General features: G+C 43.8%; 1 protein-coding gene across 3 annotated transcripts; it reads left to right on the top strand.

The window, feature by feature from the left end:
- The first annotated feature begins 3,123 nt into the window (after positions 1–3,123).
- Positions 3,124–25,132, top strand: LOC118381638 (PC4 and SFRS1-interacting protein-like). 3 transcript variants are annotated; one of them, XM_052511396.1, is made up of 17 exons: positions 3,124–3,271; positions 3,944–4,037; positions 4,597–4,673; positions 4,850–4,988; positions 5,932–6,027; positions 6,497–6,592; positions 8,700–8,759; positions 9,153–9,216; positions 9,438–9,537; positions 9,982–10,180; positions 10,496–10,599; positions 15,640–15,695; positions 15,795–15,865; positions 18,797–18,898; positions 20,181–20,382; positions 24,348–24,444; positions 24,750–25,132. In XM_052511396.1, the coding sequence occupies exons 2-17, from the start codon at positions 3,966–3,968 to the stop codon at positions 24,796–24,798; spliced, it is 1,584 nt and encodes a 527-aa protein (XP_052367356.1). In that variant the 5' UTR covers positions 3,124–3,271; positions 3,944–3,965; the 3' UTR covers positions 24,799–25,132. The 3 variants fall into 3 exon arrangements, with proteins under 3 accessions (XP_052367356.1, XP_052367357.1, XP_052367358.1); XM_052511397.1 differs by having other exon boundaries at positions 24,745–25,132; XM_052511398.1 differs by lacking the exon at positions 6,497–6,592.
- The last annotated feature ends 981 nt before the right edge of the window (positions 25,133–26,113 follow it).

The following is a 26,113-nucleotide window of genomic DNA, read 5'->3' as shown; positions in this document are numbered from 1 at the left end:
GAAGGATGCCAATCCACGGGCACAACACACACACACACACTCAAGGACCCCATCGTTCACTGAACTCTGGCAAGGTGCCCTTCAGAAGAAGCCACACAGTCCAGGCATAGAGTACACTAAACCCTACATACTCAGTCCTGGAATACCTTAAACCCTACGCACATGTCTAGTGTACCCTAAACCCTACACACACAGGCCTGAGGTACCCTACACACTACATACACTGGCAAGGAGTACCCTAAACCCTACATACACAGGCCTGGAATACCTTAAACCCTACACACATGTCTGGTGTACACTAAACTCTACACACACAGGCCTGGAGTACCCTACACACTACATACACAGGCAAGGAGTACCCTAAACCCTACACACTACATACACAGGCCTGGAGTACCGTAAACCCTACACACTACATACACAGGCCTGGAGTACCCTAAACCCTACACACTACATACACAGGCCTGGAGTACCCTAAACCCTACACACTACATACACAGGCCTGGAGTACCCTAAACCCTACACACTACATACACAGGCCTGGAGTACCCTAAACCCTACACACTACATACACAGGCCTGGAGTACCCTAAACCCTACACACTACATACACAGGCCTGGAGTACCGTAAACCCTACACACTACATACACAGGCCTGGAGTACCCTAAACCTTGCACACCTTGTCCTAAAATATGCCAAAATCTGAACAGGTTTAAGGGTATGTTATTATGTTACGGGTATGTTATTATGTTACGGGTATGTTATTATGTTAAGGGTGTGTTATTATGTTAATGGTATGTTATTATGTTATGGGTATGTTATTATGTTAAGGGTGTGTTATTATATTACGGGTATGTTATTATGTTAAGGGTGTGTTATTATGTTAAGGGTGTGTTATTATGTTATGGGTGTGTTATTATTTTACGGGTATGTTATTATGTTAAGGGTGTGTTATTATGTTAAGGGTGTGTTATTATGTTAAGGGTGTGTTATTATGTTAAGGGAGTGTTATTATGTTACGGGTATGTTATTAGGTTAAGGGTGTGTTATTATGTTAAGGGTGTGTTATTATGTTAAGGGTGTGTTATTATGTTACGGGTGTGTTATTATGTTACGGGTATGTTATTATGTTAAGGGTGTGTTATTATGTTAATGGTATGTTATTATGTTAAGGGTGTGTTATTATGTTAAGGGTGTGTTATTATGTTAAGGGAGTGTTATTATGTTACGGGTATGTTATTAGGTTAAGGGTGTGTTATTATGTTAAGGGTGTGTTATTATGTTAAGGGTGTGTTATTATGTTAAGGGTGTGTTATTATGTTAAGGGTGTGTTATTATGTCAAGGGTGTGTTATTATGTTAAGGGTGTGTTATTATGTTAAGGGTGTGTTATTATGTTAAGGGAGTGTTATTATGTTAAGGGAGTGTTATTATGTTACGGGTATGTTATTAGGTTAAGGGTGTGTTATTATGTTAAGGGTGTGTTATCATGTTAAGGGTATGTTATTATTTTAATGGTATGTTATTATGTTAATGGTATGTTATTATGTTAATGGTATGTTATTATGTTAAGGGTATATTAGAATAACCTTTATTCGCCAAGTAAATGTACATACACTCTGAATGTCACGAGGTGATATGGAGCATCAGCAGTGAGAATAGCAGGACATCATGGGGCTCCAGAGAGAAAGAAGGATGGAACGTGGTGCCAACACCTCGTCTGCCAGGGTGAAGGGTAGATAGACACACTACCACCGTCCATCCCTCCCTTCCTCTCTCCATCCGTCCATCCCCCTCCTTCCTTCCTTCCTTCCCTACCTACCTCCATCCCCACTAGGCCTGGTGTCTGAACCCCACTGAGCTGGCTCAGGTCCAACACCAAGGTCTCTCACCCTACAGGCTGGGCAGGGGTCCTCCTCCTCCTCCTGGTTGCTCTTCAGTGCTATTCCTGGGGCCTGCCCGACCTGCTTTGCTCCTCTCTCTCTCCTCCCCAATCCCCCTCTCTGGGGTGACAGGCCTGTCCTTCACATTCATCAGTATCTCCTTTACTCCTATTGTCTTTCTCACGCACATACGCACACACACACACAACTGTTTTGTCCTGTGTTTGGTGGTCACACACACCTAGGTCACCTTCATTCAGTCCTTCCTGATGTGTTCATTCAACAGTAGAAAGGTTCAAGTAGTCGTGACGGTTCTGGTGGTGTCAGAGGAAGCAGTCGCAGGCCTAGTATTACTGATGGGATGTCATTGCTGTTGTCAATGCACAGAGATTCACCTTTCTAGATGAGACCTCTGATAATTCCAACTCAGTGATGTAGTGGAAGATAAACTCAAACTAAAACCTTTTTAATTGTGGGAATAGGATCTATCTACCCTTTTTACCACTACATCCCTGCACTACAACGTACACATAACCAAACATGTATGTTCCTGAATGAATGAGACTTTCAGAAGATGCAAAAGAGAATGTAACTAAATACTATAATACAATGAAAGAGAAGTGATGGAACAATACTCAGTTCCTGTAGTGGTATGTTAGTAGGGCTAAGTACAGATCTTTACCACTGGAGGGCAATGAATAGCAAGCAGTAAGGAATGTGATTTCTTGTACTGGTGCAAGACTAGAATACTCCACAACATGTCAGCATTCTGTAAGATACGAAGACAGGTATAATGACCACGTTGACATACAAAGTAGCCAACCACTTCAATATTAAGTTATTTCACGCAGGAGTCAGGTAACGCATTACCAAATGCTCTTACCTGCAAATGAGTGATATGTATTAGTATGTGATAACATAGTCGAATTTTGGAGTATTAGACAAACTCATATTTCAGTTTGAGGCAACTTGAGAAAAACGGAAAGTATAGTTCCTCAAGTCAACTGTAATAGCTGTCAAAATGATCACATGTGGACTTGGTCAACCATAATAACAGAATGCAGCATCAGTACCAAGGAAATGTACTTGCGCAGTTCTCCTAAACTTGCATCTTATAGGAGGGGTGTACCTCATCCACTTGAATTGTCTTGCATTGATTACATCTACAAATACAACTGTGTGCACACCAGAAGCACAAATAACGTCACTTCAATTACTTTCTTCACGTAAAAAGACCAAGATACACATTGCAAAGACTATCATTTTTGTTTTTAGGATTTTAGCTCACCCTATTTTAGAGCTATTATGGTAAAATCCATTACCGTGTTGCGCGGGAGCAGGACAAGTTGTGTAGGCTGCTTAGCTAGCTACGAATATAGTACTACTTTGGTAAGCATTTTACATTTTCTTCTAGGTAACACCATTCAGAATGTTTGTGAATATGATACTAACATACACATAATAGTATTCCTTTCTTAACGGTATGTATTAGTTCGTTTTGAACTCAGATCAAAGCTCGAAAGACAGCCCGCATGTTCATGTTGTCACCGGAAAATACTAGAATGTCGCGAAAAGGAAACATTGTATCTAAACACTAGGTAGCTACATTTTGACAAGCATGAAAATGTATCTATCTACATGTAAACATATGTAATGCCATGTTCATGGTTCGCGGGAGAATATCGGTGTTTGGAATGAAACTGGATTCGTCCACGTTTCTGTTTGTGTGCACGACCCGATGGGCTAATGCATGGGGGTAAGGGTTAGTGTCCTTGCTACATACCCACACTGTTATGCACGAATCATGCATTCTACAAGTCGGACACTTGTAGAATGGATTCGCAAATGAAATTGAATTCAGGTGTGCAATAGGTAGGTAGGTGCATGGTCCTGTAACATTTTCCCAATTGGCTTTTTCGTAGGAGTTGATGCATTTCATCTAGCTGTTCTTACTGTGTATGTAGGCTAAAGTTGCATTCTGTTTGCACTGTGTAGATGATCTGTGTATTATTATTATAATATCAAATCACATCTAATGTGATTGGTCACATGTGTCAACAGAGTGTCGTACGTCGCAAGAAGAATGGCTCGGGATTACAAACCGGGTGACCTGATCTTTGCGAAGATGAAGGGCTACCCTCACTGGCCTGCCAGGGTAAGCCAATACACAATCACACAAGACAAGTTACTTCCATTTACCATAACGACGTATGTAGAGCTGGGCGAGATCGACAAAAATCCATATCGCGATAAATTGCCTGAAATGATGCAATAACGATGCATTTACAATTACACCACATGTTTTCATGTATTATTCTTTTCAACTACTACTACTAGTTTGCTGATTGTAGCCATCAATTGTCCCATTAACAATCACTCATATTATCACAATTATTTCATTTCAAACTTCATATTTCTCTAGTATAGGCTACTTATCTTAATGAACGATATCAGCAAAATGCCTGTGATAAGTGATGGGTATGGTCTGTGGATTATTTTTGGTTTATCGTCCCAGCTCTAACTTGTCTTATTTCATGGTATTATAGAGTTGTTACTTCCATTCTAAACACTTAATGCACTTGTTACACAGATAATTTGTCACATGGGGCATTTATTAAAGATGGATGTTTTGAATTGTCTGCCAGCTACATGACATGTACATACTAATGTACATACTAGGCTAATCAATTCACTACTCTTTCCCTTTCTACCAGATTAATGACTACTCTGATGGAGCTGTGAAGCCGGCCAACATGAAGTTTCCCATCTTTTTCTTTGGTACCCATGAAACGTAAGAAGTTAGCTACAGTAGTTCCCTTTGTCTCACCCATACACTATACTACAATACACTACACCCTCTATCTGAACAATACACCAGTACTTGATATTGGCATTGTGTACAATATACAAACTTCAGTTTGAGCACCAGAAAAGCATCTATGCATTGACTTTCCTCCTCTATTACAGTGCATTCCTAGGCCCCAAAGATATATATCCCTACCTGCCCAATAAAGAGAAGTATGCCAAGCCTAACAAGAGAAAGGGCTTCAACGAAGGCCTGTGGGAGGTTGAGAACAACCCAAAGGTGGAGCTGAATGGAGAGAAGGTTTGTTTTATCTCCTCTCTTTTGTCATGTTGCTCTGGTTCGTGTTCATTAGGGTACACAAACGGAAGACGGTATGCAACAGAAAGTGAATGTGAGCGTTCTCCTGGCCTCAAAGCCATATGAAAAGTACTTTACGTATTTCTAAGCACCTCTAAGACGTACTGTATGATGCCTGTTAATGGTCTAGTTACTTTAGACAGAAACAAAAGTGGGGAGGATGAGGGGCCTAATCCGCGACCGTCTACGTTGCACGTTGAGAGTCGGGTCAGGGACAACTGTAGCATTTTAGCTAACCCATCAAATCTTATTTTATTTGTCACGTACACAGTTTACAGCAGGTATAAACGGTGCAATGAAATACATATGTGATAGCTCCCCAAACAATCGGTACATTAATCAATTTTCTTACATTTTGTGCCAAATGAACATGAACCTGGAGTTCTCTATGTTGGGGGTTGCCCTAATGGTTAAAGGGGCAATCTACTATTGCTACATCAATTTTTGGGCTGTTAAATGAATGATATATAGCCATTGATTCTTGAAGAATATAACTTCTAAATGCCTCATGAGCTTAGTTCAAGTGTCATACCCCATCAGAACCCAGAATATAAGCTTGTTTAACTCAACATTTAAAAAAACAAAGTCAATGTAAACAAACACTGTATAGCTTCAAAATATGTGGTTAAATCTATCATTTGGATATCATGGATGGTCAGTCCTTGCATCCATAGTTCTGCCTATGAATGCAAGAGCAGTAATATTATATTTCTCAAGGCCCATCCCTCAGCTGTTTACCAAAACAAGTGACGCCTTTTTGTTATTGTTTAAAATGTGGATTTCCCCTTTAAGGTTGGGTTTAGGGGTTAAAGTAGTCTGTTCCTCGGTCTCTGATTTAGGAATGTTTTTTTTATTTTTAGTAACATATTTGGTTTTCTTTTATTAGCAAATGATGCTGTCGGATAACGTAACGGAGAAGGACTCTGACAGTAACCCGGAAGGGGACGAGGAGGGAGATTATGAGAAGAGGAAGAAACCCAAAGTAGGCTAACTATTCTACCATCTACCTTAATTCATAGGTCATTATTTTTATATGGACTTTACTGTGTTATTCACGTGAACACCATAGAATTACTGACTAACCTCACTTTCTTGACAAGCACCACGCCTACGTAACATTAAATGCTGTGCGCTCTTGTACCAATGTGTCTGTCTGCTGTTGATGTTGTCTCCTTTTGCCAATGGTACCGTGCTTTGTGTCTTAATACCCCAGGAGGCAAATCTTGAATTGGCAAATGTTATTTGTGGGGTATATTACTAGTACTTGACCAGAGTTGTTTGTCCAAGCTGAATCCCAATTACGTGTGGAATTGTCTGGGAGCGAAGGACTGAAGTCAAGGGAGAGACGGGACCCAACTTCTCTCTCTGTCTAGCTGTCAATTGGCCCCACTAAATAACTAACCTAACCCCCCCATACCCTGGGCCCTGTGTGTTTTGATATGGTTACACAGGTGTCGGGGGCTGAGAGTGAGGCTGGACAGGAGGAGGATGATGAGGAGGATGGGGGCATGCAGGTCTCTGAACAGGGACAGCCCCAGGGCCAGGATGTACGTACTGTTGCATGATGGGATAGGTGACCCTCCCACCCCACTTAGGGAAAGCATGATGTGGCACCTGGTGACTTTCCTTTTATAGGTGGTGTTATTTTGTTCCTATTGCTAGGCAACCACGTTAGCACGACTACCGTTGCAAAGCCTTAAGGTGATGGTTTGGCGCCGTATCCTCCCTCTGTTTCTTAGCTAGCCTGGTTTTTCTGTTGGTAACAATGGTATTTTGAGTGTTTTACAACTGTACCACTGAACTACAGGGCTATGGAGGGTTATTTCCCTGTAGTGAATGGTGAGAGGGCAGGGCAAAGAGAGAGGAGTTTTCAGTACCTGTGTTACAGCCTGTAAGTTTAATATACCATGGATATTGGTGTGATTGTGCCCTTAAAATAACCACTATTCTGCCCTTGAGTTGCGTTCCCATGCAAAACTAGACAGATAGCTAACAACTAAGTCTTCAATAAAACTCCCAAGGCGTGACTTTTCTTGAATGAATATATTGAAAACGTTTATGTTGTGAAACTGCAAAATACAGAAATGAATATACTTTAGTGTTCAATTCACACCGACATACTGTAGCTGTACATTAAACATTTGAAGTTGCATAAATACAAAGCACGCGCTAAGGTACCATGCATCTGGCATGATGCCAAACCATATAGCTAATTGTTAACCATATGGTAATTGCTCCTTTCATTACTCTAATAATGTATAACCATCTATGTAGAATAACAAAGCATATTACACTAGAAACAGTAACAAAACTACAGTATTGTATATTTTACAATTCGTTTGCATGACGCATGAGCAAAGTAATACAGCTAACGACATACATTAAAGGCATTGCAATTTGTGAGTAAATGCAACCAACATTGAAGCTGAAGCGTGACAAGAAATAACTACATTGAAAGACCTGCACCGTAGCGTTGTTTGTAGCTGCTTCTATGCGTGCAAAACAAATTCTGAACTTCCCGTTTGCGTTGTCTTTCTACGTACCAGAAAGCGCCACTAGGGGGCAAATAACACCATTGAACACAATGAAAATCCAATTTAACCATTGTAATAAAATAATCTGTTACCTTCTAACAGGATGGCAGCACAACCACTGTCGTTCATTTTGAACAAACCTGGGCTCTCACTATGGGGGATCACGCAAATGTTGTGTTTAGTGAGAGTGGTCATTCACCGTAAAAATGTAAATAAATGGGTAAATGTTTTTGTGAATTAGATGTGGTATGTTAAATGTAATTTGCATGACCTGAATGCATGTTCCCTCCCTTTCCTTCCCACCTCCTAAAGGTTTGATGTACTAGACTGTTTTACTGACTCAGGCACTGAGGCCTGGTTGTTGATCAGTGGCACGTGTTGCTCCCTCACTCCTTGTGGTGTTTTTATCCCTCACTCCTTGTGGTGTTTTTATCAAGCTTTTAATTGGTGGGCTGAACTACAGCAATTCTTATCAGTTAAAGAAACGTATTTATGTTTTATTTTTGCATGGCATTCTATGTCGCTCTGGAGAAAGGTAAGTTGCTCTCTTGCGCCAATGACTGATCCTTCATTTGATAGGAACTGTTCTGGGACTTGGAAACTAGACTCTTGCCTGCTGACTTGGTAGGTGTAATACCACAGTAATCCACTAGATGTGGCTGAAACACAACTTCCCCTTATTTTATGGCAAGGACAGTTGGGAGGGAATTATTACAATACAGATGCAGTCAAATATATTGGCACCCTTGCATGGTTTATATTGGCACCTTTGTATGATTTACTATTTATTCTAAAATAAGTTAGAGTTGAAAAAGATGTTGGTGTTTACACGTGTATTTGTTTGATTTTACAACTGTACATGACAAAAAATAAATACATTAAGATTTCTAACTTCAAAGTAAAATAATGGTTTGGATTAAATTGATCAAATTAATTTGTTTGGAGCCAATGATTCTTGTTTTTACTGTGTAATTTCTCACCTGTGCTAAGTTTCGTGTGCCTACAGGGTAAAAATAGCAATTTTATAGAAAAGCAGAACATTCTACTCCATTGCACTGCATTGTGAAGAGCAAAGTGTGCCAATCTATTTGACAGCCTCTCTATGTCTGTTTTTTTCTAGGACCCCACACCAAATGAATCTACAGACACTCCCAAACCCAAGAGAAGAAGGAAGAAAAAGGTATCCCATATCCTCATTTATTAACTGGGTGGTTCGAGCCCTGAATGCTGATTGGCTGACAGCCCAGCCGTGGTATATCAGACCGTATACCACGGGTATGACAAAATATTTAATTTTTACTGCTCTAATTATGTTGGTAACCAGTTTTTATAACAGCAATAAGGCACCTCTGGGGTTTGTGGTATACAGACAATATACCATGGCTAAGGGCTAAGTCCAGGCACTCTGTGTTGTGTCGTGGATGAGAACAGCCCATAGCCGTGGTATATTGACCATATACCACACCCCCCCGGGCCTTATTGCTGAAGTATAACATGAATTCACCTAATCTAGACATAATACAACTTGTGAATCACCTTGAACCTAAACTCGCTGTCTTGTGTCTCTTGTCAGAGTGATGTAGAGGCTGACTCTGAGAAAGAGGACGCTGCCAACAGTCCCACATCCAGCCCTCTAGGTACAGTGTCTGTCAATGCAACCCTCTACCTTTCCCACTGTGTGCAAGACAGCAGACCTACCCCAGGCACTCTATTGTTTTGTCAAAGGGTAAAACAACAACCAAAGTCATGGAAAACAGCTTGCATAGTGCTCCTCTGTACTGGGACAGTAGTGTCCCCCCTCATTATGATAACTGATGATGACTCATAACTACAAACTCTATGACCTGTGTGTGTCCAGATGGAGAGGGCCCCACTCCTAAGAGGCGAGGCAGGAAGACCAAAGCTGAGAAGATGCTCCTACTCCAGCAGCAGGACCCCCAGGGCTCAGGCAGTGACATGTACAGTTGTGGTTAATGTGTCTGTCTTACCTGCTGTTATCTCCTGTAGAGGCCTCTTCAGCAGGCTTCTCCTTGTCCGCCTCCTGCTTCTTATCATCAGGACTGGGGTCGCTATTCATATTGTTATCTAGAGCAAGAGACATACAGACAGACAAGAAACACACAGAAATACATACAATATGAGCAAATGTATATTTACAAGAACAATAAATGTGTATTTTAAGAATTTCAGTTCTATACAATTTCAGTTCTATGTATCTAATAGAATCTCTATATGAGACCCATCTGCTGATTTTAAAGGATCCACTAGTAATCCGTCATCAACTGACTGTTTAATTGTCAGAAAAACAACAGTGGCTCACCACTACTGTAGCTACCATTGAGCAACATTGCTTTGACTTTCCTGGGTAAAATAACTCCTAAAAGACGTTTCTCTCCATTCAGGGACACTGCTGAGTCGGAGAGAAAGAGAAAGAGGACGCCGGAAGACAAGTCCAAGAGAGGAGAGGAGGAGAAGAGGCTGGACGGGAGGAGAAAGAAGGAAGACAACAAAGGGAGAGAGTTGGAGGGGAAGAAGGACCCTGATGCTAAACGGAGGAGACGGACCAAAGAGGAGAGCTCCTCTGACTCAGAGAACCAGGAGGTGGGTGTTCCACAACCAGACAAGGGAAGTGTCCCAAATGGAACCCTAATCCCTATGCGGGACACTACTATTGACCAGGGCCCATAGGGAGTAGTGCACTAAATAGGGATTAGGGTGCCTTGGGGCTCTGGTCAAAAGTAGTGAACCAGATTATTCTAATTTAGTTACTGTTTCCACTATTACAGAGTGTGCCCTAAATAGGCTAGTGAAGCAGACGGTTACACAGTGAAACCATGTCATGACAAACGGTGCCAGCCAAGCATGTCTACATGTACATCCAATCAGCATCTCTTTCTCCACCCCGTTAACCATTAGAAGAGCAAGGGGGTTGCGGGAGACCGCAAGCGGCAGCAGCCCACTCTGACCGAGACAGGGGACAAAGACGATCGTCAACGACGTAAACCAGACGAGCAGAAAGAGTAAGGCAACCATCCGTCTTATCTATCTCCCAACACTCACCTTTAGTTTAGTACCCCACATCACCCCACACAGGGGCTCCACATCACCCCACACAGGGGCTCCACATCACCCCACGCAGGGGCTCCACATCACCCCACGCAGGGGCTCCACATCACCCCACGCAGGGGCTCCACATCACCCCACACAGGGGCTCCACATCACCCCACACAGGGCCTCCACATCACCCCACACAGGGCCTCCACATCACCCCACACAGGGCCTCCACATCACCCCACACAGGGCCTCCACATCACCCCACACAGGGCCTCCACATCACCCCACACAGGGCCTCCACATCACCCCACACAGGGCCTCCACATCACCCCACACAGGGCCTCCACATCACCCCACACAGGGCCTCCACATCACCCCACACAGGGCCTCCACATCACCCCACACAGGGCCTCCACATCACCCCACACAGGGCCTCCACATCACCCCACACAGGGCCTCCACATCACCCCACACAGGGCCTCCACATCACCCCACACAGGGCCTCCACATCACCCCACACAGGGCCTCCACATCACCCCACACAGGGCCTCCACATCACCCCACACTGGGCCTCCACATCACCCCACACTGGGCCTCCACATCACCCCACACTGGGCCTCCACATCACCCCACACAGGGCCTCCACATCCTCCCACACAGGGCCTCCACATCCTCCCACACAGGGCCTCCACATCCTCCCACACAGGGCCTCCACATCCTCCCCCACACAGGGCCTCCACATCCTCCCACACAGGGCCTCCACATCCTCCCACACAGGGCCTCCACATCCTCCCACACAGGGCCTCCACATCACCCCACACTGGGCCTCCACATCACCCCACACTGGGCCTCCACATCACCCCACACTGGGCCTCCACATCACCCCACACTGGGCCTCCACATCACCCCACACTGGGCCTCCACATCACCCCACACTGGGCCTCCACATCACCCCACACTGGGCCTCCACATCACCCCACACTGGGCCTCCACATCACCCCACACTGGGCCTCCACATCACCCCACACTGGGCCTCCACATCCCTGTTATGGGTGTAAGATGGCACAGTGATGCCATCTGTTGGTAAATGTTCATTACTGCAACTCATGTGTTTTGCTGGTGTGCTTGAGATACCCGGATGGATTGTGATGTACTGAACAAGACTGGTTACTCGCATCAATGCCTCTGTCTCGTCATTTCACATTCAAACATGGAGTCGGGTAACTGACCATGCTTTTCGCAAATTAGAGTCACCTGTTCTGGTTTACCAAACAAATGCTTATTTGAGTTATATTTCGCCGGAATTGGCCTTAGCTAGAGTGAGTTTGCTAGTTAGCTTCAGTGTTGTTAGCACCGGTTAGACATGGCAGCAAACATTCCCCCTCCTGCCGTTATGAAGCTCAGCGGAGATTGGAGCACGAACTGGGATACGTTTAGAGGTGAATGGGAGGACTATGCGCTAGCAATGGGACTTCTGGAAAAGGAAGATGAGGTAGTGGCTGCCACTTTGAGGACTATAATGGGAACTGAATGCCGACACGTATACAAACACAACCTGAACCTAACAGCAGCTCAACAAGGTAACGCTGCAGCTATTCTTGATGCTCTTAAACATTACTTTACGCCATCAAAGAACGTCATCTACGAGCGTTATGTTTTCGGTCGTTGCAAACAGGAGGACGGGGAGTCCACTGACAGCTTTGTCACTAGGTTAAGGGAAAAGGCAGCTACATGAGACTATGGTGCTTTAAGAGATGAACTGATCAGAGATCAGATTGTGCTTGGCATAACTGATGATGGCACCCACAGACGTTTGCTGAGAGAACGTGACCTGACGCTGGCCTTGGCAGTGGAGACATGCCGTGCAGCAGAGCTTACTGATGTACGGATGAGGTCCATGGACCTAGAAAGGAAACATATGGACAATGTCAATGCTACATTCAGGCAGCCAGTAAAGAAATTCCCCTTTGCCACAGCTAATGCTAATACTACAGCCAACTCTGCAGTAGACAACCCCAATACATGCCGATATTGTGGCATTTGTCATGGACGAGGAAAAAAACACTGCCCAGCCTATGGAAAAATATGCATATCCTGTGGTACAGCTAATCACTTCGCAAGGGTCTGCATGAAAAGCAAGAGAAAGGAGGGTAAAGTGCACTCCATGGAAACAAACACAGATGAAGGGAACGACAGCACAGAGGATGTATATGCTAGCGAGTGCATAGGGGCAGTGAGGGCAAAAGGACAAAGTGGTTTGTCACTCTGCTACTTAATAATAAACCATAGCAATGCCAGCTAGATTCAGGGGCCACATGCAACGTTATGAGCCTTAAAGACAAAAGGAGGCTCGCGCCCAGAGACAAACTCACACAGAGTAGCACCAAGCTGAAACTGTATTCAGGCCAGTTCATGACCTCCTTTAGGCCTGTTTGTGACAGAGTGTGTTTTACGTGGCCAGAAACACACCCTTGAGTTTGAAATAGTTGAGCCATTAGTGTCATCACAGCCATTAGTGTCAGGTTCTACATGCGAGCGCCTTGGGCTTATTAACTTCACCATCCCAGCTGATCTTAACATTATAGACAAAGTCCAGGCTGGGCCCCTGAGCAAGGAGACACTCCTAAGCAAGTACCATGATGTCTTCAACGCACCGGCATTCGCCTCTCGGACACTCACCCCAACAGAGCAGAACTATGCCCAGATAGAGAAGGAGTGCCTCAGCATTGTGTTTGCATGCCAACGCTTCCACCACTACCTGTACGGGCAGAGACAGATCACAAGCCCCTTACTGCTATATTCAGCAAGCCTCTCCTGAATGCCCCAAAACGACTGCAGAGCATGCTACTGGCCCTACAAAACTACAACCTCAAGGTGGTGTGTAAGCCAGGGCCAGAGATGTATGTGAGTGACACGCTCAGCAGGGCTACTGCATCAGGCACTCACACACGCTCCATGCATGAACAACACGCAGTGTGCAGCTTACAAACAGAGCAAGTGGATGTTGAACACATCAACCAGGCTGACTACCTCAATGTTACGGACCAGCGCCTTATACAAATCAGACAGCACACAGACAGGGACGAGCAACTCCAGGCATTGAGGTCTGTGATTCTGATAGGCTGGCCCGACTGCAGGGAAGAAACTGCTTTAGCCGTCAGAGAATATTGGCCAGTCAAAGAGGAGCTCAGTGTTCTTATTCCCCGGTCTCTGCGCCCTGAGATGTTGGCGCGCGTGCAGTCAAGTCACATAGGAGGTGAGGCCTGTTACAGACAAGCACGTGACACACTGTATTGGCCAGGAATGCAGAGTGAAATCAAAGACTATGTCAGTAAATGCACAATCTGCAATGAATATGCCATTGAGCAACAGAGAGAGACGATGATGTCCCACGAGCTACCAATGCGCCCCTGGCAGATAGTACGTCTAGATCTCTTAAGACTTTCTGCTGGTAGTCGATCATTACTCAGACTTTTGGGAGATCGACCTCCTCCCCGACCTCTCAGCAGAGACAACGATCAAATGCTGCAGGGCTCAGTTTGCCCGCTATGGCCAGCCAGATAGGGTAATTTCAGACAATGGACCCCAATTCTCCGGAGTTGAGTTCTGAACATTTGCTGCAGGATGGGAATTCGAGCACGTCACTTCATCACCACGAAACCCAAAAGCTAATGGGAAGGCGGAGTCCGCAGTAAAAATCGCAAAAAAACTCTGCAAAAAGTCTCTGCGAGAGGGCAAAGATGCCTGGAAAGCAATCCTGCAGTGGCGCAATACCCCGACAGAAGGCATGGATAGGCAGCCCGGCCCAGCGCCTCATGGCACGGCGCTTAAAAGCAGCTCTGCCAGTAGCCAGCACTCTCCTGGAGCCATGTGTGGTGACAGACGTGCTGGTGAAGCTACGTCACAGAAGACAGGTCTCCAAGTTCATCTAGCAAACGACTTACCTGAGCTCAGGGTGGGTGAAACGGTGCGAATAAAGCCCCTACCAGGGGACCGGACAGGCCTCTGGAGACTCGGATCATGTGTACAGAAAGTAGCACCACGCTCCTACTTGGTCGAAGTGAATGGATCACTGTACCGTCGTAACAGGGTTGACCTTCGGATTGCTGAGCCAGCACCTACTCAGAACCTTGATGGTCAAATGGGACGCATGACAAAAGACAGAACCCCAGCAAGTCACATGGGGCCTGAGGCACTGGGCGAAGAGCCAGGGGATCACCGGTCGGCCGCTCCCTCGCCCATCAATACTCCCTTTAGACAGTCAGGTGACACGCCTGTGCGGGGACCCGCAGTCCTCGCAGACAAGCCCCTGTCTTTTCACGCTGTGGGCATCTGTCCCAGCCACCAAAAATACTTAATCTGTAGGTTTCCCATCAGACATTGTTGACAGAGATAAAAGTGAAGAGAATATCAAAATGTGCTGTTGTTACCTGAGAAAAAAAAATGCTGGTGTGCTTGAGATACCCGGATGGATTGTGATGTACTGAACAAGATCGGTTACTCGCATCAATGCCTCTGTCTCGTCATTTAACATTCAAACAATCCCCCCACGGGGCTCCACACCCCCCCCCATGGAGGCTCCACACACACACACACACACACACACACACACACACACACACACACACACACACACACACACACACGGGGGCTCCACATCCCCCCACACGGGGGCTCCACATCCCCTGCTGGCGCTGGGCAGAAGTCTCCATAAAAACACTCCGTAGGGGTCTGGATGGGGTGGGAATTGGGTTCCCTGTTCTGTACATCCATCTCAAATGATCTCCAGTTGATATGTTGATGATGGAATTTCCAGTGGTGCTACTCTTAAAGTGACTGGCAATTCTGTGTGTGTGTGTGTGTGTGTGTGTGTGTGTGTGTGTGTGTGTGTGTGTGTGTGTGTGTACGTGTGAGGTTTTTGGTAAGTCATTTGCATGTGAACTTCAAATTGAAATGGACACATGACCTGAGTTGATTTGGTGCGTTAATGGTCTTCTGTGTTTCAGGCAAAACAAAGATGATGGAAACAAAGTGGATGAAAGGAAAGGAGACAAGAAGAAAGGTGACTACTTGGTGCTACTTGTCCTCTGTCAAGATAGATCAACTCTGGCTTTCATGAACAAATCATGACCGATGTCGGTTTTTGTTTCCTTCATGGCAGAGATATCGATAGAATCAAGGCTGCAGAGGTTGCATGGAGAAATCAAAATCTCCCTCAAGATTGACAACCCAGTAAGTTGCCCTAAAAGACTGCCCTAAATCTAGACCTTGCCTTCTACAGAGCCCTTAATCAAGAGACAATCAATTATTTACTTCACCAGAGTCATTTTACACACTCACTTTTTGCAGAAGAAGAAGCTTTCAAATCATTCTAGGTTTTAGTTGGGAGACAGTTTAATGGATCCTCCTAGCCTAGCCATTGTAAGCTGAAGGGTGGTTTTGGTTTTGTTTGACATTTGTGGCTGTCACACTGAAGCCAGAGTCTAGTTGAACCTTATCTTGACCTGTGATGGATTCAGGTCTTCAGAGCAGACAAGTTCACTGAGTAAAGCATCAGGTTTTTGTCTGGGTTTACATGAGGCTGAAAGAAAAAGAAGCTGCTCTTTTTGGTTAGACCGAGGGTGAAGTTATTATGCAATGGTATAAGTACATTTAAAGTTGAATGTTTTGTGTGTCCGTCTATTGCAACGGATGGCTCTTCTGCTACTCTTAACCTTCAACCCCACCCAGACAACACCAACAATACCATATTTATGGGGGGGCATCTAATCCCATTTTGTATTGGTCACATGCGCCAAATACAACAGTGAAATGCTTACGAGCCCATTCCCAACACTGCAGAGTTAAAAAGTAAGACCAATATTTGCCAAATAAAATGGTAACACAATAAAAACAAATAAGGAGTTTATATACAAGGAGTACCCGTGTGGACAAGGGGAACACTAGTTGTCATTGAGTTCACGTGACCTCTTGACACCTTCCTGACTGTTACCAGATGTATTTCTGGGTGACATTTAATATGCCATTTAGCAGATGCTTTTATCCTGGGTGACTTAGTCATGTCCATTATGCCCAGTCAACACATACCTTCTCAAATGGGCAAAACGGCTATATTAGTGACACAGCCTGCAGCTATATTAGTGTCAAAACCAGCAGCTATATTAGTGTCAAAACCAGCAGCTATATCAGTGACAAAACCAGCAGCTATATTAGTGTCAAAACCAGCAGCTATATTAGTGTCAAAACCAGCAGCTATATTAGTGTCAAAACCAGCAGCTATATTAGTGTCAAAACCAGCAGCTATATTAGTGTCAAAACCAGCAGCTATATTAGTGTCAAAACCAGCAGCTATATTAGTGTCAAAACCAGCAGCTATATCAGTGACAAAACCAGCAGCTATATTAGTGTCAAAACCAGCAGCTATATTAGTGTCAAAACCAGCAGCTATATTAGTGTCAAAACCAGCAGCTATCAGTGACAAAACCAGCAGCTATATTAGTGTCAAAACCAGCAGCTATATCAGTGACAAAACCAGCAGCTATATTAGTGACACAACCATCAGCTATATCAGTGACAAAAACCAGCAGCTATATTAGTGACACACCCAGCAGCTATATCAGTGACAACCAGCAGCTATATCAGTGACACAACCAGCAGCTATATCAGTGACAAAACCAGCAGCTATATCAGTGACAAAACCAGCAGCTATATCAGTGACAAAACCAGCAGCTATATCAGTGACAAAACCAGCAGCTATATTAGTGACACAACCAGCAGCTATATTAGTGACAACCAGCAGCTATATCAGTGACAAAACCAGCAGCTATATTAGTGACACAACCAGCAGCTATATCGGTGACAAAACCAGCAGCTATATTAGTGTCAAAACCAGCAGCTATATTAGTGTCAAAACCAGTAGCTATATTAGTGTCAAAACCAGAAGCTATATCAGTGACAAAACCAGCAGCTATATTAGTGTCAAAACCAGCAGCTATATTAGTGTCAAAACCAGCAGCTATATTAGTGTCAAAACCAGCAGCTATATCAGTGACAAAACCAGCAGCTATATTAGTGTCAAAACCAGCAGCTATATTAGTGTCAAAACCAGCAGCTATATTAGTGTCAAAACCAGCAGCTATATTAGTATCAAAACCAGCAGCTATCAGTGACAAAACCAGCAGCTATATCAGTGACAAAACCAGCAGCTATATTAGTGACACAACCATCAGCTATATCAGTGACAAAAACCAGCAGCTATATTAGTGACACACCCAGCAGCTATATCAGTGACAACCAGCAGCTATATCAGTGACACAACCAGCAGCTATATCAGTGACAAAACCAGCAGCTATATCAGTGACAAAACCAGCAGCTATATCAGTGACAAAACCAGCAGCTATATCAGTGACAAACCAGCAGCTATATCAGTGACAAAACCAGCAGCTATATTAGTGACAAAACCAGCAGCTATATTAGTGACAACCAGCAGCATATCAACAAAACCAGCAGCTATATTAGTGACAAACCAGCAGCTATATCGGTGACAAAACCAGCAGCTATATCAGTGACACAACCAGCAGCTATATCAGTGACAAAACCAGCAGCTATATCAGTGACAAAACCAGCAGCTATATCAGTGACACAACCAGCAGCTATATCAGTGACAAAACCAGCAGCTATATTAGTGACACAACCAGCAGCTATATTAGTGACAACCAGCAGCTATATCAGTGACAAAACCAGCAGCTATATCAGTGACAAAACCAGCAGCTGTATTGGTGACAAAACCAGCAGCTGTATTGGTGACAAAACCAGCAGCTGTATTGGTGACAAAACCAGCAGCTGTATTGGTGACAAAACCAGCAGCTGTATTGGTGACAAAACCAGCAGCTGTATTGGTGACAAAACCAGCAGCTGTATTGGTGACAAAACCAGCAGCTGTATTGGTGACAAAACCAGCAGCTGTATTGGTGACAAAACCAGCAGCTGTATTGGTGACCAATTTCAGTTAACTTACTGATTTGAAATGGAATTGACCCCAGCCTTGCACTATACAGTTATTGTTTGGGGGGGTTAGACCTTTTGTATTTTTGTCTAATAGGCTGTTACTCACCTGGTTGAAGAAGATATAAATAGTTTTGTCTCGTGTGTGTGTGTGTGTAGGATGTGAAGAAGTGTCTGGTGGCGTTGGATGAGCTGGGCATGCTGCAGGTCACCACCCAGCACCTGCAGAAACACTCAGAGCTCATTGCAACACTCAAAAAGGTAACGTCTCTGTCAGAGCTGCCCCTCTACATACACACACACACACACTTAGTTCCCAATGCCTTTTGTTTCACCATAAACCACGTACCAATCATTATGCTAGTCCCTCCACACAGCTGCTGTGTCCTGAGTTAATGTTGAAGTGTGAATGTCACCAAAAGTGTCCCAGAATGCATGTGCTGACCCACCCTGCTGGGGTTGAGGGTAGAGCTTCCCCTACATAGACTCACACCTGCTGCCACTTGGCCCTCTCCTTCTGCTTAGGTCATAGACTCACACCTACTGCCACTTGGCCCTCTCCTTCTGCTTAGGTCATAGACTTACACCTGCTGCCACTTGGCCCTCTCCTTCTGCTTAGGTCATAGACTCACACCTACTGCCACTTGGCCCTCTCCTTCTGCTTAGGTCATAGACTCACACCTACTGCCACTAGGCCCTCTCCTTCTGCTTAGGTCATAGACTCACACCTACTGCCACTTGGCCCTCTCCTTCTGCTTAGGTCATAGACTCACACCTGCTGCCACTTGGCCCTCTCCTTCTGCTTAGGTCATAGACTCACACCTACTGCCACTTGGCCCTCTCCTTCTGCTTAGGTCATAGACTCACACCTGCTGCCACTTGGCCCTCTCCTTCTGCTTAGGTCATAGACTCACACCTGCTGCCACTTGGCCCTCTCCTTCTGCTTAGGTCATAGACTCACACCTGCTGCCACTTGGCCCTCTCCTTCTGCTTAGATCATAGACTCACACCTGCTGCTTCTTGGCCCTCTCCTTCTGCTTAGGTCATAGACTCACACCTACTGCCACTTGGCCCTCTCCTTCTGCTTAGGTCATAGACTCACACCTGCTGCCACTTGGCCCTCTCCTTCTGCTTAGGTCATAGACTCACACCTGCTGCCACTTGGCCCTCTCCTTCTGCTTAGGTCATAGACTCACACCTACTGCCACTTGGCCCTCTCCTTCTGCTTAGATCATCACATAAGAGTACATAAGAACATCTGCTAATTGTATGCAACTGTGGGTGCATGTTTATATGTTCATGCATACTTTATACCCCATGTACATGCTGCTCTTTGTTGCCAGATCTGGGGATTTATTAAGTGAAATGCTATTGATATTCTAATAATAATAATATATGTCCTTTAGCAGACTCTTTTACCCAAAGCAACTTATTCATTTGTGCATACATTTTACATTTGACATACGCTATGCTCTACCAACCTGAGCTACAGAGGACCAGCTATATCTCCTGTATTTACTGTCTGTTCTCCATGGGTGAGCAGATCCGGAGGTTCAAGGCCAGCCAGGACATCATGGACAAGTCCACCATGCTGTACAACAAGTTTAAGAGCATGTTTCTGCTGGGGGAGGGGGACCAGCTGCTCAGCCAGGTGCTCAACAAGTCCATAGCAGAGCAGAAGCAGCAGGAGGAGGCCAGGAAGGGAGCCCAGAAGAAGGCTGAGCGGGCCAGGGAGAACAACACAGGTACTGTGAGGAGAGGGACTGGGGCTCTGTTCCTATATACACACTGGCAAGCTGCATACTAGTGAACTTAGTAAAGCCAAGAGTTGTGCTTTGAAGAAGGCTGAGCAAGTCAGGGAGAACAACACAACAATGGGAGTGTAGGAGTGGGACCGGGACCGGGGTCTTGTGGAGTGGGAGATAAGTAATAAATGTAAGGGAGGTGGTTTGGTGGCACATTACTGACTGTATGTCTGGACCTAGAGCTAAACCCAAGGCTTTAGCTCAGTGGGCTAATGTAATTTGGAGTCGTGTGGTTGATACCTGATCACTCACAAAAGCTGGGTTTAGAAGTTGTCCAAAAGCACTGGTCTCAGATCAGATTAGCCTACAGAATCCTTCAGAAATATGAAGAAATATTACCCAGTATCTGTGGTTAGGGTCAACGCCCTACATATTCCTCCTCGGGAATCTGATAGAAATCCTAGATGTGATGAGCGTCAACTCATCAAACATGACACATTCAGAAGGATGTGTGTCTTCCTCAGTGTTCTGCAATGCTCATTGTGTGGCCTGTGACATATCCTGTGAATTTCTGTCCATAAGACTAATTGTTTGGGAGAAACTCCTCACCAGCCAGTATAGAGAAAGGCCAAACCGACTCTGAGACTTAACAGATCTGTGCCCTTTTGTTTTAGAATGTTTTTTAGTAATGACATTTTTTACATAAACAATTACTGTGGGAACATATTGTGATGAAAGATAAACACTCACTTAGTATAGGTAGTTACGTATCCACTCTTGGCTCAATGCCAACTTGTGATATGCACACACAAATCTGATTTTTTGCATAAGTCAGGCAGTGTTAACATTAGGAGAATTATCTCAGATTCTAGTTATGCCCACATATCGTATTATGATTGGACACTGTATTTAATCAGTTATGGTGGGCTGGATCCAAACTGGAAATACACGCAACTTTTGCATAAATCGTCATGTTGTCAATGGGAGATTCATTGGAATGAAAATTGGCGTGAGCATTGTGCATTCATCCCTGTATGAAAAGAGTGTTGTCTACTGATCATATAGGCTTTGGTGTTCTGGCCACGTCATTGGCCACCCTTTATGACCAGTTAGGCCACTCGTGTAGACTAAAGCCCTGTTCACACTGCAGGCCTTAATGCACAAATCGGTTTTGGAATACTGACTGTCCAAATGGCAAGTTTACATGTGACCAAATTTGGATATGTGTGTGTTCAGACAAGTCATTTTCTGACTTGGCTACGCTAGTTGTCATAGTAACGACGGGTGGTGTTGATTGGTGGTGGTGCTTCCTAGCACTCCATTTATTTTACCTTTTATTTAACTAGGCAAGTCAGTTAAGAAAAAAATATTATTTTCAATGACGGCCTAGGAATGGTGGGTTAACTGCCTTGTTCAGGGGCAGAACGACAGATTTGTACCTTGTCAGCTCAGGGGCTACGCTGCCGCCCCAAGTGTAGCAAGCTAAGGTGACAACAACGCCTGCCATGGACATTTCCCAGTTGCTTTCAATGTTCAAAATCAGTTTTAGGGTCATGAAATCTGGTCAGCAGGTTATTGTCATGCAAAGACTGGCGGTCTCACGGTAAATGACCGTTAATTAACAAACACCTTCAGCATCTCCATGCCTCCTCACATACAAGCTGCTGAGTCGCCCCTTTGGAACATCGACATTTAAAAAAAGTCTAAATCAATTTAATGTACACCATCGCAATAAGTCCATGTATTTTAGTGAGGTCTAAAGAAACATTATGATATGAAGAAAAGGTATTTCAGAACAACAGGACATGAGTCGGCCAGGCTACTGTAGGCCTATGTTATCTGGCTATGCTCCATGCCATGGGCTTGATAATATAGAAGTCCCATCACATTATTTTATGTTATGATTTTATAGTAAGAAGAATATAATTGAACTTAGCTGCATCAAATAGAAAGTATATTTTTCCCATTACGGAGCGAGAGCACATATGAAGTATGTATGTTGAGCATAAAGTGACCATTTGAAACAGGTCTTTATATGCTAGATTTAGAGTTGTTTGGGAACTTTAGTTGTGAATGATGCAAACATTAGAATGTCTTAGAAATCAGAACGTATATGATGGTCTGGATGATCCGACTGACTGTAAGCTGTTGTTGATTTGAAAAAGTATTTTAAAAAGCTTGCATTCTGTTCCTGGCCTCAGGCTGCACAGCTGTTCTCTCATCAACTGATCATATTTTCAACCATCAAACTATTCTCAATTTAGTCTGGTCTTTACCAAAAATGTAACATTTGTTTCGTAATCTGTCTGCACTCGAATAGTGAGTGGAGGCCGCGCTTTCCCACCAGCCCGTTTTGTGAGCTACTTGGGGTTTATAGCCAGCATGTGCTTAATATGAGCAGCTGAGAAATAAATATAAGAATATTTATTTCACTCCAAGCGTGTCACCCAATTAATTATGAACATTCCGTATTACAAGGCTATTCAAAATGAAATCAAATTCACTAGTTGCAGGTTAACTGTGAGCCGACCTCCACAATCAGTGAACCAACAGCATGGCCTAGGCCTGTCCGTTCTCTCCCAGACTCATGGTATACATGTTGGAGTGTAGCAGCAGGTCCAGTCCATCCATTATGCATAATAATTTGTATAGAGTAGACCAATTATGTACCAAATACATCTTAAATCAGTTTTGTTTTTCTACCATGTGTAATATGCAGTAGGCGTATGTATTTTATAACATCTTAATTCCATTTTCTTTTTGGGGGATCTGGGCTCATGCATCAGCTCCAATATGCTTATGGGTTAGGGTTATCACCTTAGAAAGAACTGTCCAACTATGTTTTACACTGTTCAAATGAATCATCACCGTGAGGTGCATTTTAAAAGTAAGATAGGGCTACTGTTTTGATAAGTGCTTGATGTGATTTTCAAATTGTATTTGCATTGACATCAGAGTGGTTAGCGGGACAATTGAGCCCTGAGTAGCAGGCCATTAGGACCTGATGGTAGTTAGCAAGTTGGGTACTACCAAAGAATGTCCACAGTGCATCAAAGGAGATGACCATGGACGGTTACGTGGAATCTTACTGCGGTCATGACTCGTGACTGGCGGTAATATGAGTGACCCCTGGTAAAAACACCCTTTTTAAAGTTTCAAAGTATATGATCCAACTTTGAAAAGGAGTCCTTTTTGGCTAGCCACAGCAGTCAATTAGCTAGCTGTTTAGCTCTCTAGCACATTCACTCATTTGTTTGTAAACAATTAACAAAATAGTTAGCTACCACTTGTTCTTGCCAAAACTGTCAAGAGTATCAGCAAGCAACAAGATATGCCTAAAAACAGTCTTAAAAAAACACTTGAGAGAAAATAAATCAGATTTGAATCTAATTTCAAACCACATACAAAGGTGATTTGAAATGTGACTTGAAATATCAGATTCATGTGATTTTTTTTTTTTTTTGGTTCAGACTGCAGGAAAAATACCAGATTATAATCAGGTATGCAAAAAAAATGGATTTGAGTAAAATGCCCCAGCAGCCTTACCACCATAGAATTAAATTTCTGTGATCCTATAACTTGTCAGACTATGACCAGTCTGTAGGCATTATGCCCTTTTTTTACGACGGGCCCCGTAAGTATTAACATGACCAGGAGGGTTGTGTTCTAGTCGGGACCTACATCCGTACCATTTAGCCACACCTCAGATAAGCATCTCTATGAAACAGGCATTTCCAATGGATAGAAAATCAGATGAGTCTCCGCCTGGCCCAGATATAGGCATGAGCGTATCACATGTCATCCCCCTCCTAACTCCTACATGAGATTTCAGATTTGGGGTTGTAAAAGGAGAGCTGGAAAAAAATGTATGTCTGGACAAGAAGATGGTTGTCTGTTTGGATTATTAATGCAGGCTGAAAGTGTGTGTCTCCGTCTGTTCCTGACGTGTGTGACGCTTGCTCTAGATAACAATATGAATGGCGACTCCAGTCCTGATGATAAGAAGCAGGAGTCGGACAAGGAGAAGCCTGCTGAAGAGGCCTCTACAGGTGATAACAGCAGGTAAGACAAACAGATGGACTGTTGGAGTTTGGAGGTCTGTGCTTGCTCACAAGACTTCACCAATCCTGCATGTTCCTTAGGCCGTTGGCGAATGTCCTCCATCTCACTCTTTTCACTGTATCTCTTTGGGCCTGAGTAGGTTTCATGAACAAGAAGTCCTAAACCAAGCAAATTTTCAAAGTATCCGTATTTTGTCAATTTGCTAGTTACATCCCCATTTTGTGTTTGTATAACTTCTATAAACTTTCTTAACAGCGCTGTGCTAGTTGCTGTCCCATTTTCTAATCCCTTTGCCGGCAGTGTAGTGAAGGCCCAAGAGGAAACCAACTGATGAAGAAACATCTGACTGACTAAACTGAAGGGGATGTTGGTGCTGCTGACCTGAGTCCTGACTGATTGACCCACTAGTCCAAACACCACCAATAAGAGGTCCTGTTGCTTTGACATGTTGTACAAATCCAGGCTCTTCTCTGGTCTGAACACCCACAGAGCAGTGTCTTCCAAAGTCCTATTTTAGATTTCATTTATGATGAATGCATCCACTGTGGCTGTTTTTTAAACTGATGGTAGTAAAAAGTGGTTCCACAAGGAAAATATGTTTAACAAATTCTTATTTTCAATGACAGCCTAGGAAAAGTGGGTTAACTGCCTGTTCAGGGGCAGAACCTTGTCAGCTCGGGGTTTAAACTTCCGGTTACTAGTCCAACGCTCTAACCAATAGGCTACCCCAATAATACAAAATTTGACACGTGTCATGGCAAAAATGGAGTGGCACAAGGAAGCTTTATAGTCTGTTTTAAAATCACGTAACCTTTGACATCGCAAGATCTTGCAGTTCAACTCTGAATTATACGGTAGTTACTGGTAGGAGTCTTTATTACTAGTTTAGTAAAATGTACTTAATACTGACCAATATTACTCTGGGTAGGTGCACATTTTGTTCTTGCACAGAAAGGAAATACTACTTGTGTGCCAAAGTTCTTTCTTCCACTCACACACCCAAGTTTAAATGTCTGTCTGTTGTAAATAAGAGTATTTTTGTGCCTGTCTGAAAGCCTGTTTAGCCTCCTTTGTAATAAAGCATTGGTTCAATAACCATTTGTCGGTAACTACAAATTGATATTCAGTTATTGTTTGAAACATTAGTACTCATTTTTAGATGTGGTTAAATATTGGCACCCTTGCATGATTCACTTCCTTCAAAATACATTTAAATGAATAACTTATTTACACTTCACAGGACCAAATCGAAATTAATATTTTTCACGTAAGTCAAATGGCCTAGACTAGCTTATTCAAAATTCATTAATTTGGAGGCAATGAGTCTCATTAAGTCATTTGTCACCTGTAGTAAGTTGCAGGTGCCTACAGGGTAAGAGAAAGCAGAACATTCTGCTCTACTGCAAAGTACAAGTGGCGCCAATATAATTGACCTCATCTGTACGCATTCAAATAAATTGCTTCTATCAATGGTACTGTGTCAAGTCGACGGTCAATCTTTCACAGGTCACACGGAAAACTGTTAGCCTAACATCTTTCCTCAGATCTGAGCTTTCCGGTCTAAAATGGCCATCATTAGCTTAAAAGATCGGTTAAGATTATTCCATTGAAGTGTTTTGAATCAAGACGTTGCTAGAGTGCCCTTCCAAGTCACCACTCAAGCTTTTGC

This window comes from Oncorhynchus keta, unplaced genomic scaffold (genome assembly GCF_023373465.1).
Source record: "Oncorhynchus keta strain PuntledgeMale-10-30-2019 unplaced genomic scaffold, Oket_V2 Un_contig_6766_pilon_pilon, whole genome shotgun sequence".
In the NCBI taxonomy this organism is placed as follows: domain Eukaryota; kingdom Metazoa; phylum Chordata; class Actinopteri; order Salmoniformes; family Salmonidae; genus Oncorhynchus; species Oncorhynchus keta.
This window is presented reverse-complemented; position numbering and strand designations above follow the sequence as displayed.